The sequence below is a fragment of the Capra hircus genome, chromosome 10, assembly GCF_001704415.2.
Source record: "Capra hircus breed San Clemente chromosome 10, ASM170441v1, whole genome shotgun sequence".
Classification (NCBI taxonomy): domain Eukaryota; kingdom Metazoa; phylum Chordata; class Mammalia; order Artiodactyla; family Bovidae; genus Capra; species Capra hircus.
This window is the reverse complement of record NC_030817.1, coordinates 18,545,338-18,559,169: the sequence shown is the minus strand read 5'-3', so window position 1 is coordinate 18,559,169 and position 13,832 is coordinate 18,545,338. Positions and strand designations below refer to the sequence as shown.

The 13,832-nt window shown below is 37.5% G+C and overlaps 1 protein-coding gene across 1 annotated transcript in view; it reads left to right on the top strand.

The window, feature by feature from the left end:
• The window catches only part of RBM25 (RNA binding motif protein 25), a 51,074-nt gene continuing 38,717 nt past the window's right edge, over window positions 1,476-13,832 (top strand). The window contains exons 1-3 of the mRNA XM_005686044.3: window positions 1,476-1,686; window positions 8,523-8,643; window positions 11,802-11,851. Of these exons, the coding sequence (XP_005686101.1) occupies window positions 8,538-8,643; window positions 11,802-11,851 (156 nt within the window). The 5' untranslated portion in view covers window positions 1,476-1,686; window positions 8,523-8,537. The remainder of the gene's footprint in view (window positions 1,687-8,522; window positions 8,644-11,801; window positions 11,852-13,832) is intronic.

The window sequence follows — 13,832 nt, the reverse complement described above, 5'->3', positions numbered from 1 at the left end:
TTCTTTTAAGAAATTTGGAGTGCCTTTACCAAAGGCTGGGGAAAAAGAGGCCAGGTCAACATAAACAACACGTTTACTATAGGAAAGCAAATTGTTGCTTGAGACCTAAGGTTTTATCATACAAGTAATACATGAATTCGTGTGCACTGTTTCTAATTATATATAGAGATAACCTGAGAGGATTTCTGTTTATGCTTGTGATTGTTTAAAAAAAAAAAAAAGCACAAACTTTTTATTTGAAAATATAACTAGCATTTGACTAGTACTTTACTGAACAAAGTATTTTTACATGTATTAGCTATTTAATCCATGCAATAGCTCTGGGAGAGTAGGTTTTATTAGACTTTCTTAATGGTAACAAACTTTGCAAGCAGAAAATACAGATGGATGCAAATTTTACAAATAGTGGTACTGGTATAGCATTCTACATTAGTCTCCTCCTGCGTTTTATGCACTGTTGGTATCCACATATAACCATTTCTTTCATTCAACATATATTTACTGAGCCTTTGGTATTTATCAGGCATCATCCTAGGCACTTGGGATACACAGCAGTGAACAAAACAGACAATACTCGCACTCCTTAAGTTTACATCTAGTGGGGTATGGGCAGACAAACCATAAAATAAAGAAGGAAAAAGCGTTATACAGTAAAAGTAAATAGGAAAACCGGATGAGGAGTATATAAATACGTTCAATTTTATAGGCAGTGGTCAGTTTGTCCTCTATTCTGGGTTGTTTGCAGCTCTCCTGAACAAGGATAATAGTTCCATTTCTATTTACGATACTCCCAGCACCAGGCACTCAGAGACAGTAACTTTATACTAAAGAAATAACTCTTCTAAGATGCAAGCAGTTGGGAAACACAGGCCTGTACTAGATACTGACCATACAATCCATAAATTGAATAACCTAATCATTCGTGATTTAATTAATCTAATCACCGAAGTTCTATGGGTTAACTACTATTACAGGCCGTTTTTAGGCATTTCAAACATGTTTCAGCCGCCTCTTTGGCCCTACCAGCGCGTGTAAGCTTTCCTGTTTGTGTACGTGCGCACTTTTTCAAAACCACAGCCTTAGCCACTTATCTTTTGGTATCAACAGTAGTTTTCTAGGATTAACCCTTGGGGTTTCTACTGAGAGGCTGGGTGAGACCCAGTTGTCAGCCCACTGAACTTCAATGAGCCACAAAGCAAGGTTCTAGCCCCCAAAACACGAACTACCGAAAGCAGGAAGCCCTTTTTACACTCCTCACGCCGAGTCCGGCCGGAACCTTGACCTCAAGATGGCGTCGCGTAATCATAAGATTCAATCAGCTCCAATCAAAAATGGCAGGGTGGGTCGTAAATGACGGCTCAAGACTTTCTAGCCCTCATTAGGCGCTCCATCTCTATGGTGATCCGCCGCTGCGTGGTGATTCAGAGCCAACAGTGAAGACTATCTATACGCGCTCTTCTCTATGATCCTCCTCCCCACGCCCCTGGCCGCAATGCACTCCGGGCACTAGGAAGACCTCCAGAAGAAGCTCCCCGCGCAGCGCGGCGGTGTTTTGCGGCCTGTGCGAGTAGGCGCTTTGGAACCAGTCTCCCAGATAGCGGCGCGCAGAAACCTCGAACCGGTGGAGCCCACTCGTAACCTGGAGCCCAGAAGACCGCGAAGACAGTACCGTTTCCTCAGCGGCGGGTGAGTTCACGCCTCAGAACGCGTGTGGAAACCGGGAGACTGGGTACTTCGGTTGCGGGCGGAGGGAAAGCCTGGGAGGCTGCGAGAGGGCTGGGGTGGGATGGGAATAAGGGGACGGGGGCGGGGAGTTGGGTGGGGGAGGGGACGGGCACGAGGCTTGGGTTTCTGCACTTCTCTAAGGCCTGGGAAATCTGTGGGCCTAGCGGTAACCGGTGCAGGCCAAACCTACCGGCAGAGCCTTCCTCCTTGCATTGTCGCCCACTTTTCCTTGCCTTTCCACGGCTCGCCACAGAGTCGCCTTGGCCCATTCTGGGCTCCGCGTTTGCCAGAAAACGAGCGGTCGCCCTCCTGGGGAGTCCTTTCCTGAGATCCCTTTCAAACCTGAGCCTGCGGAAGCCCTCCGGTAGATATTCCGGGCCGAGTGTACAATTGCTCCAGACTCTGCCTAGAAGCCGGCCTTCACCCACCCTTTTTAGCGCGGGTGGGGTAGGGGGACTGGCCACCGTCTGTTTTCTTTCCCTTCCTCTCTGGTCATCTAAAGCCCGCCACCGAGTGAACTGCCCTCTCTCCCCGCGTCCCCCCCCCCCCCCCAACTTAAATTTAGCTGCTGCCCAACTTTTCTAGCACCCTCCTGGTTGGTTTGCCTGTCTTAAGATTGTGATGAGTGTTGTGGCCCTGCCCCTTTGCTCCTCTGGAGGTTACAGTAAACTGTGTCTCCATTGATTCTAGGAGAGGTCTAACCTCCACGTTAGAAAATGTTACTTCGTTCTCATCCTTCTGTGGTCTTCATTACTGCTTTTACAACACGTTTTTAGAACAAGTTCTAGGAGTATGACGATTATTTTGAAGTTACGTAATATGGTTTTTATATTGCCACGGAAAAGCCATTTTGATAACTGGGCAGAGTGGAGCGGACCAGGAGGGAGGAAATTGGGCTTCTCTTGCACCAGACTGCTCTAGTTGTGAAGTCCTGTGAATTGGGTATTTGGCAGTAGTGTATAAGCAATTTTTATATTGTTTTGAGAGCTTTACTTTCTAAAAGATAATTTCCAAAATGTTCAGAGGTGGTAAGGCAAACAGTTGGTCAGTAATAGTTCCTCACGATCAAGTGGAGATACTATGCTGTTTTAACTCATTTAATTTTTCTTGAAGCCTTGGTTTTCTTCACCTGTAAAGTGAAGATTATTGATGATATCCACCTCATAGGTTATTAGAGCTGGGAATTAATTGAGAAAAACGTATGTAAAATCCTTAGTGCAATAACCAGGTAACATAGTAAGTGCTGAGTGCATATTAACTGATGGTGTTTGTTTAAGAATTTTCCCTGAAGTACAGGAGCCTATCCCTGACTTAACATTTCTTCCAGTGTACCTTGAATAGAGTTGTATGAAGTCATAGTTAATCATTAGTATGTTATTATTAGACAGAGGCATTGTGATAAGCGAAAACAGCCTTTGGATTGGCAATTTAGGATAGTGGGGACCTTGGAGTCCTTACCCGCGAATTGTATTCTTTTGGATGTTAGCTTCTTCATCAGTAAAAGAAGAATATGTTTTGCTAGGTAATTTGGGAGGCTAAATGAGATGACCTGTGTTGAAAGCTTTTGTAAACAAAAGTAGATTAAAATTAGTTGATATTTTCATGACATTGGTAACCCCAGAAGATGAATTATTTCCTTTTTGGCTACCTCCAAGTTAGCTGTATTTCATATACTTTCTTCATTTACACATAATGTAGAGAAAAATTATATTGACTTTTATTCTGTAGAAACGAAAGTAATCATTGACTCTTAATCTCGTATAAAAGCATGCTGTTTATCTTTTTAATTTCTTGATAGTTCTTTCTGATACTGCTACTGGCGTTCATAAGAGAATTTTGATTCCTCAGTTTTTTGAATATAATTTTTCCTAACTTTTTTTGCATTTTGAAACTTGAGAAAATAAAAATATTTTCACTGAGAATTACTGCTATCGCTTTTTAACTTTTTATTTTGACATAATTTCAAACTTAAAAAAAATGTTGTAAGAATGGTACAAAGGATTCTCAAATATCTTTCAGATTCCCCAAATGTTAACATTTTACCTGTTTGCTTTATCTTCCTCTCCTTATTGTCTTCATAGTTTTTTTCAGAAATCTTTGATAGTAAGTTGCAGGTGTGGTGTCCCTCTTAACCCCCAGAATACTTAAGTGTGTATTTCCTAAAAACAATTACATTCTCTAAGGACAAAATCAGGAAATTAATATTGATACAATGTAGTCTACAGGTCTTAATTTGGTTTTGCCTGAAGGAGTCCGGAATTGGTATTGGTAATTTTTTTTAAAACAGCTTATTTTAGTATAATTGACATGTAAAACACTCATTGTAATGTACGATTCAGTGATTTTCAGTATATGTGCAGAGATGTGCAACCATTATCCCAAAGGCACTCTCTTTTTTGTTTACAAGTCCCTTCCCACTCCCACTGTAGCTCTAGACTACCACTGATCTCTGCTGAGGTAGGCTTGCCTTGCTTGGGCTGGGACGGTCATGTCGTCCATTGTACTTTGCAGGCTGTACGCACCGCAGGAGACCGTGCATGCTATACCGATGATCATTCATATTTAATGTTGAGCCCCTGGGTTGGTTGCGTAACTACACATGACTTAAAATTTTCTCTTTCAGGACTGATGAAAATAATGTTAGGAAAGAATCTGGCACTTAATTGGAGCTAGACGTTTTATGGAGTAAATGAATAAGCTGTATATGAGTGTTTGCTGAGGAGGATCTGTTGGTTCATTTGCTTCTTAACATTTTAGAAATCTGTCCTGATGAGGTTAGCCTGTAAGTCTATATCCCAGATGAAATACTTTGTTTCTGTCAGGATAAATCTAATGGATGAATGCATATAAGCAGTAATGGTATTCTTAAGAGTGCAGAAAAAGTAGTTTAAAGGTGAAAAAGAAAAGCAGAATGTATAGATAAAGCTTCTTTAGAAGTTTATTTTGTTTTTGGGGAGGACCAAATTTATTGAGATAAAATTTACATACATTAAAATGCATCCATTTTAATTTCAGCCAATTTTGATGGATACATAAACCTGGCTGACCACTGCCACAATAGAGATAGGAAACACTTCCAACATAGGTTCTTGTTTTTGTTATTTTGGGCCATGAAGTTTCATCCTTGGAGGATAAAAATGTTTTGAACCTTCCAAAAGTGAAGGTACTTTTCAAGTATTCTTTAAATGCTTTCAAGTATTCTTTAAATAATTTAAGTCATTTCAGTGCTGATAAAATAAGCTCCTCATCTCTGTTAAACCCCACACACAATCCCTCGGCAATTGACTACATTCAGAATAGACCTAGAACCACCACCTGTTCTAGGCCACCTCTCTTGTCTGGGTTATTTCAGTAGTCTTACTTTTCTACCCTTGTTCTCCTCCAGTCTTAACGTAGGGGCCAGTGACACTGTTAAAATAAAAGTCAAGTCAAAAACCTTTCAGAATAAAACCCAGTATTTTTAAAGCCGTTTACAAAGCGTTACATTCTTTGAACTCTCTTCCCAGCTCCAGTTTGTGCTAATACTGTGCTTCAGTTGTTGGCCTTATTCCTCATGCAAACACACCTCAGGTTCTTTGTATTTGCAGTTTCCTTTGCTTGAAAAGGGCTTCCCTGGTGGCTTAGAGGTTGAAGCATCCACCTGGAATGCGGGAGACCCCGGGGTTCTATCCCTGGGTCGGGAAGATGCCCTGGAGAAGGAAAATGGCAACCCACTCCAGTACTCTTGCCTGGAAAATCCCATGGAGGGAGGAGCCTGGTAGGCTCCAGTCCATGGGGTCTCAAAGAGTCGGTCACGACTAACCGACTTCACTTTCACTTTCACTTTGCTTGAAAGGCTATGGCCCCCAATACAGGGCTTCCTGCCTCATTCTCTTGCAAGTCTTTTAAAATGTTGCCTTGGTGAAGCCTGACCACCTCGTTTAAAATAAAGAATTCTTTAGCTCTCTTCCCTATTTTATTCAACAAAGTACATACCAACTTTGAATATCTTTATAATGTATTGTAAGAGTATTACAGTTTATCAACTACAGGTAAAAATGATAAACGTTGCTTATTCTAAAAGTTTATTCTCAGTCATTTCACATACACCAAAACATACCAAAAAACATTTCTGTGTTGAAATACGTGGTTGATACTCTCCTCTTAGGATGTTTAAAGTGAACATTAATAATTATCAGAGATCACCAGAAATGTTTGTTTTCTGAATTTCCGTAGGAGGGGCCATTATCTTATTAAGATTGCCTTCATCTTTGAAGTTCAGCCTCTGAATAAGCGAGTTTTAAACAGTTCCAAATAAAAGGGAAATATTCTGTAGAAAAATTGGAGTGAATGAAATGGGTATATTGCATAAACTAAAACATAATCTGGTTAATTCTTAACAGAATGAAAAGACATTTGAAAACTGAAAAAATAGTTTAAACACCAAGAACATAGAGGTTTTTTTTAAGTAGTACTTGTATTAAATACTTGGGGGAAAAGTGATTCTAAAGATGAATTCATGGTTCTATCTTTGTAACCATTGTGAGGCTAGGTGCTTGTCACTGCTCTAATCGTACCCACACATGGTAATTTAATAAATTTATTTAGAGTTTCTTAGAGTTTATTTGTTTACTGATTCATTCATTGAACAGGTATTAATACCAACTGTTCTTCTAAGAAAATGCTGAGATAGAGTATTATAATGATAATATAAGAGCTTCTTTAAGTAGGACAGTAGCCCTCAATGTTTTAAAAGGATACACACTCCTGTCCCCTTCCATATAGAATATTTGTTTTTGTTTTGGGCAAAAAAGTATTTTTAAAAATCGTTTAAAGATTCAACACATTTGCACTGTTAAATTAACTGCATTCATATCTACTATTTTAAGGCATTTCCAATAGCTTACTTGCTGGTATATGGCATTATTCTAGGTATTTATTTTACCTGTAAAGCTTTCTGAATATTTTAAGTGTGCTGTGTTTTTGAAATTGAAGTTTAGATTTTATAGAATATTTCAATATCCTAACTTAAGGGGAAACATTCTGAGGAAGAAAAGCTATGAAGATGAAGGGCATGCTTTTTAAAGAAATGTCTGATAAAGGAGTAAAAAGATACTCAATCTCATTAATGAGTAGGGAAATTCAAGGAGAAACGAGAGTATCTTTTTTTACCTATCAGATTGGAATGATGGTACGGATATAAGGAAGGGGCATACCTAGATACTCTTGGTGGGAATATTAATTTGTACAGTAGGTTTGGAGGAGGATTTGGAGGTAAAGTGTAGATATATAATAGTAATATGTATAGTAGTAGTAATATATATAGTAGATATATAATAATACCAATCTGTATTATTGAATTACTTGGCACAGGTGCTTAGAGTTATATGTCCATTATGTCCAAGAACATTTAATATTGTAAGAGGTGAAATACGGAGATAACCATCCATGTTGGTAGATAGTTGTGTCTGTATAGTAAGAGTTTACTGCGTTATAAGGGATGGAGTAGAAGTTGATGACATGAAGAGATGTTAATAATGAGGGAGAAATGTACATAACAATATACTATGATTATATTGCTTGCACAAAAACATAAATGATTATATATTAGTTTGTGTAGAGAAAGGTATTTTAGAAGAATACAATGATTGAGACCAAACTTGGGATTAGGAGCAAGGAAGTGGAAGACATGAACTTTTTATCCTCTCTCTTCTGAAGGATGAATAAAACAATATATAAAACCCAGAAAAGAAAATAGTAGAGAAAAACATTTTTTAAAAGCTTTAGACAACTCTGGATCCCTTGTTACAGAGTTTAGGTAGGGGAGTTTTTCTAAGGGTAAAACAGAAAATCTATTAATCAAGTTGCTACTTGTAGCTGCACCATTAATATCAGGTCAATCCACTTATTTTGGTGCATGGAATCTTACTAGAACATTCTAACATCATTTTTCTAAACTTTTCCCAGTATTGAATATTTGAGTACGTTGGCAAAAATATTGACAATATAAAATTTGAGGGTAGGGAAAGTCTTAAGTATTTCTATTCAGTAGGGAAAAGACAAAAGTTTCTTTTAAGTGATATTGGTGTCATAAACGAAATGAAACAGTTCAGTGTGTTCTTGTATTTTTAAAAATCAAATACCAGCATCTGATTCTTGAATTTCATCCATTCATTGAATATCGTTCAGGAATGGTAAAGAGGTTTGCTTTAAAGTTTAAGAAAAATTATCACTTTTTTTTTCATTGTCATAAATTGGATATTTTCTTTATATTTGAATGATTACAATGGGACTTAATACCTGGAGGTTCCCCCCCACCTCCCCAGGTTTGTAGAATGTCACTGAGACATTGATTTGTCCTTCAAGAACTGGCCAACACTGAATCAACAAATACTGTGTGACTTTGTTAATTTAGTTTTCAGGATGCATAAAAAAATGAATGCTTCAGAACACTTAAAAACTGTTAGATATTTTCCTGAATTCTGAATTTGGTTTAAAAAAATTCGTTGATGTTTGGTACTTAATTTTTGGATATTAACTGAACCTCAAAATTTTTTTCTTCCTTTATATGTATTCCCATATGATTGTAGGAGTCTATCCTGAACTTAGATCGTGTACATTTTGGGAACTTATTTTAGAAAAGATCTAAGGTTAAAAAATTCTCAATGGACAGACAGAGAAAAGAGGGTCTTTGCCAACTCCTCTGGGTAAGAAACTTCAGAATTTTGCAGATACTCTAAAAATGAAGGCCAAGAAACCAGGCATATCGAATTGTAAATGTTTCAAATAACGTGATTTGCCATGATTTCTTTCTTTAGACCGCTGCAGTAAGAATGTCTTTCCCCCCTCATTTGAATCGCCCTCCGATGGGGATCCCAGCACTCCCACCAGGGATCCCACCCCCCCAGTTCCCTGGCTTTCCACCACCCGTGCCTCCAGGTAAGTTTGTGGTTACTGTTGCTTTTGTAGTTGATGACAGTGTTGTGTTAGTTTCTGGTATACAAGAAAGTGATTCAGTTTCTTGAATTTTTTTGTGTGTGTGTTTCAGTTTTATATATATATGCAGGCACACATACTTTTTTTAAGATTCTTTTTCATTATACTTAGTTCAGTTCAGTCGCTCAGTCGTGTCTTGAATATAGTTTCCTGTGTATATAGTAAATCCTTTTTGTTTATCTGTTTTATATATAGTAGTTTATATTTGCTGATCTCAAACTCTTAATTTTTCCTCCCTGCTTGCCCTTTTGGTAACCATAAGTTTGTTTTCTGTCTGTAAGTCTGTTTGATAAGTAAGTTCATTTGTATCATTTTTTTAGATTCCACATGTACTTGGTATCACTTAATGTTTGTGTTTCTCTGATTTACTTCACTTAATATGATAATCTCTGGGTCCATCCATGTTGCTGCAATTGGCATTATTTCATTTTTTTTATAGCTAAGTAATATTCCATTGTAAACATCAATATATACCACATCTTTATTCATTCATCTGTCGATGGCCATTTAGGTTGCTTTCATGTCTTGGCTATTGTGTATAGTACTGTGGTGAACATTGGGGTGCATGTATGTTTTGAATTAGAGTTTTCTCTGTAAATGCCCAGAAGTGGGACTGTGGGATCATACGGTAGCTCTGCTTTTAGTTTTTAGGAACCTCATACTGTTTTCTGGGGCTTCCCTGGTGACTCAGTCAGTAAAGATTTGCCTGCAAGGCAGGAATCTGCCTGCAGTACGGTAGACCTGGGTTTGATCCCTGTGTCTGGAAGATCCCCTGGAGAAGGAAATAGCAACCCATTCCGGTATTCTTGCCTGGGAAATCCCATGGACAGAGGAACCTGGAGGACTACAGTGCATGGAGTCACAAAGAGTTGGACACGACTTAGCAACTAAACCACAACATACTATTTTCCATAGGGCTGCGCCAGTTTACTTTCCCACCAATGATGGTGTTTTTTTTTTTCAATGTGTCCTTATAGCATTGCAATATTATCTTTAGAAAATATGTGTGTGAGTATTGGTAGAAACGCTTCCTGTTAGCGTTCTAGAAATGTGCTGTCTCATTTTCCTATGGTGGGAGTTTTCATTTCTGGCTGAGTATCAAACTCATCTGGGAAATAAAAAATCTTTACTTAAATAATAGGTAATACATTTATACCAATCAAAAAGGTATACAGTGAAAAACTTATCTTACCTTCCTATATAATTTATTACTATCCCCTTAGTGAAACGCATAAACAAAACAGGGTTATTAGTTTCTTCTTTATCCTTCCAGATGTTTTTTGGTGCATATTACAAGCCGCTCTAAGTATATATTTTTCTATTCCATTTGTTTTTGTGTAATTCCTTTAACACAGATAATGTAGTAACATCGTATATATATTATTCTGCCTTAACTGATATATATATATATATGTTTTTGACTATTATCTTAGAGAAAGTTCCAAAGTTCTATCTAAAAGCTTCCTCTATTCAGTGTTTTATAAAGTAAAAAAAGTTTTTTTAAGTCCAACCCCAACCTACTGAATCAAATCCTTAGAAATTAAGGCCCAGGAATGTCTTTTTAACAGGTTCACAGGTGATCCCTAAGTATCCATTTAGGCACAGTTAAGAGAACCCACATTATAGAGCTGTTATCTTGAGATTTATAATTAGCATTGCTTGACTCAAACTTTTCCTCTGGTTTATCAGTGGTAGTTCAGTTTCTTTTTAATAGGATTGAAAGCATTTTGTACAGATTTCAGTTTCCCTTATGAAAGATAGTATCTAAGAGTTCTGCGTAGTTTGCATGTTGGGAAGTATTTTCATTTAACATAGAATCCATGTAATTCAGGCTGAAAGCAACAAATGATCTTGTAAACCAACTAGAAGTATTTCTTTTTTAGGAAAGCTTTACATCAGTGACCTGGCTTTAACCATTGGATTATCTGTTTGAAATTACGGTGTTTACTAAAGAGCTTGACTGTTGCAGAATCAAAAGTACCTTGCAATTGCCTAATTTGATGGGTTGTTAATTCATAACATGTACATTACAGAGGCTCAGCTTTGGGGGCCTCCTACCCTTAGGTCAAGTACACAGCTGTGTTGGAGTAGATGTGAAAAGCCACAAGATAAATATGGAATTTTTCTGGAGTATCATTTAAAGCTTCAGCAATTTGAGGGTAAATCATAATTTAAAAAAACAACTACTTATGCATATACATTGTGGAGTAGAATGCTGTACTTATAAAAGTTTTTAAGACATTTATGCTTGTAACTGGCTGTTTAAGCTGTTCTTTTAGATAATCATGGATATGTATTTGTTACCCCTTTGCCACCAGGGACATAGTGGGAGAGCTTGAGTGCTATCAGTGTATTATTCCATGTAGCAATTAATGAATTACAGTCAGTAAGTTAACTGCCCTATAATAAAGGAGTTTGTCCTGAAAAGAGGGATTAAGAAAATAATGTTAACAGAGATCTGAATAGTTATCAACCATCAAACATTAATTTCTTGAGAAGGATAGTGTCCTGAGCCACTTTCATTTGGGCATCAATTTTTGAGGGGTTCTTTATTTTTTTGTTAGTCTCATAATATCTTATTTTCTGGTAGTCTTTCCTAGTAACATACTTTTAACAAAGTCCTTGTGTTACACAGTTACAGGGAAGACTAGATTACTTCCAGTTTGTGAAGAAATTTTAAGGCATTGAGAATAAAGCTTAATCACTTGTTCAGAATCAGGAAAGGTGATGATGAAAAATCGTTTGTTTCCTTCCCAGTTTATTGGTTTTATAGAAGAAATTTTAAATTCCTTTTAATTAAAAAAAACACATACTAAATGAATTGATAACTGTCCAGAATTTTGTACTCATTAAGGCAATAGCAGGTTGTAGTAGTCTTTTTGCTTCATGAGTGTTTTTGTTTTTAAGTTTATTTAGATAGACCAATCTGTAAAGTACTTTTGGTTTTGAATAATATCTCATTAATATCTCATTTTTTATTAGCCTTATATTTCCCCTTAAAAGAACTATGAAGGTGCTTATTTTTATGGCATGTACTTGATATAGAATATATTCTTGTCTATATAATTACATTCTTAAGACTCATTTTGCTTCTTTTTTAGGGACCCCAATGATTCCTGTACCGATGAGCATTATGGCTCCTGCTCCAACTGTAAGTATAACTTTTAAGGAGGAATTACAAGTGCTGCTGCTTTTAACTGAATCTAAACAATTTGATAAACTCAGATAAATTATTTTAAATGTCTAAAAGAATAATAGGAAGAAAGAGCATATATATATCATACTAATTTAAATATTTTTTCTCCAGTACAGTTGCTCCTAAAATAATGCTCCCTAAATAAACTATTTTGGTTTTGTGATTTTCCTCGTATTCTCTAGACTCTTCATACACTGTTACTTCAGGTTCACGCGTTGGCTCTTCCATCACTCCCTTAGGTCTTGGTCCTTGAAAGCAGGAGATGTGATCTGACATATCTGACTTCTTAAAAGAACGCGGAAATGATCTAGTAGCGATTTAAAATTTGAAATGAATATTGAATATATATTTACTCTTTGCTCTGACATACCTGATGTTTAGCTTCTTCAAAACTATTTTTTTTCCTCTGTCCTCTAGTATGATACTGTCAAGCTTTCTTAAGTTTTACTGAAACCTTTTCTCTGCTGAAGTTTTATTATTCAGTCTTATGTCTTGAACTTTAATTCTCCACATTCATAAAAGCTTCTGTACACTCTAGGCATCTTAGTTAAGAATGCTAGTATACTATAGAAAGAAAGAAAGTGAAGTCGCTCAGTCATGTCCGACTCTTTGCGACCCCATAGACCACAGCCTACCAGGCTCCTCTCTCCATGGGATTTTCCAGGCAATAGTACTGGGGTGGATTGCCATTTCCTTCTCCAGGGAATCTTCCTGACCTAGGGATCAAACTCCCATCTCCCGCGCTATAGACAGACGCTTTACCATCTGAGCCACCAGGGAAGTCCTCAAGACTGGTATACTGTAACACATGATTAAATGATAACCCTCTTAATGTTTATTTAACCAGAATTCTTCTTTGAGTTAATTAGTAGAAATACAGGGTTTAAATTGTAATTCCTCTGTGAGGGAGATTAGGTCTTATTACTTTTTTAGCTATTTTTCTTTTTTTGACTTGTGGGTTTTGAAGAGGGAGGGAAGTGTTATTTATATTAAAAGGGTAGTGAAATAGGAACTTGCTGTGAGGCGGACCGGGGAGGGACAGTCCAGCTTTTCTTGTATTGAACCTTCATTGGAAGACATGCACTAGGAAACCGCCACATGGTAAGTACTCTTCTCCTCCTGCATTTCAGCCTGGGAAAAGGCAGCTCCCCCAGGTCACCACTTCAGTGCCGACTGTGTATGTTTTGCTAGATTCACTTCCAAATATAAAGATGAGTAAGACTGTTCAGGAATTTGAACTTTATGAAAGGAGAAGTAAGATAGTAACGCAAGTAACTGAGAAAAGGTAAACCGAGAGTGTGGGGAGAGTGCTATGGGAATATGTGAAATTCTGCAGGAAAATTAGCAGGGATAATTGGAGTTTCCTTTTATACTAGTACAGAGTACAGTAGGTGAAGAAATGTGTGGGTATATTTGAAAACTTGAAATGATTTTTGATGTCTTAAACTTAAAATTTCTACCCAAGTTTTTTTATTCGGTCGTCCAAGTTGTGTTTAAAAGAAAGGTAATCCAATAGTGAGTTTCCCTGGTGGCTCGGGGGTAAGGAATCCGCCTGCCAATGTAGGAGATGCAGGTTCGATCACTGATCCAGGAAGATCTCCTGGAGAAGGAAATGGTAACCCACTCCATTATTATTGCTGGGCGATCCCATGGACAGAGGAGCCTGGAGGGCTACAGTCCTTGGGGTTGCAAAAGAGTTGGATACAGCTTAGCTACTAAACAATAACAGCAAAATCTAATAGTGACACTTTACGTGTCATGAATAAGTTGTATTAATGAAAAATATGCTTTGAGAACTTTGTATTAAATATATAGAACCTGTCCTTTATGTTTGCTACTTTAAAACAGGTGTTTTGGGACTTCCCTAGTGGTCCGGTGGTTAGGGCTCTGAGCTTCCACCGCAGGGGGCAAGGGTTCCATCTGGGTGTGGGAACTA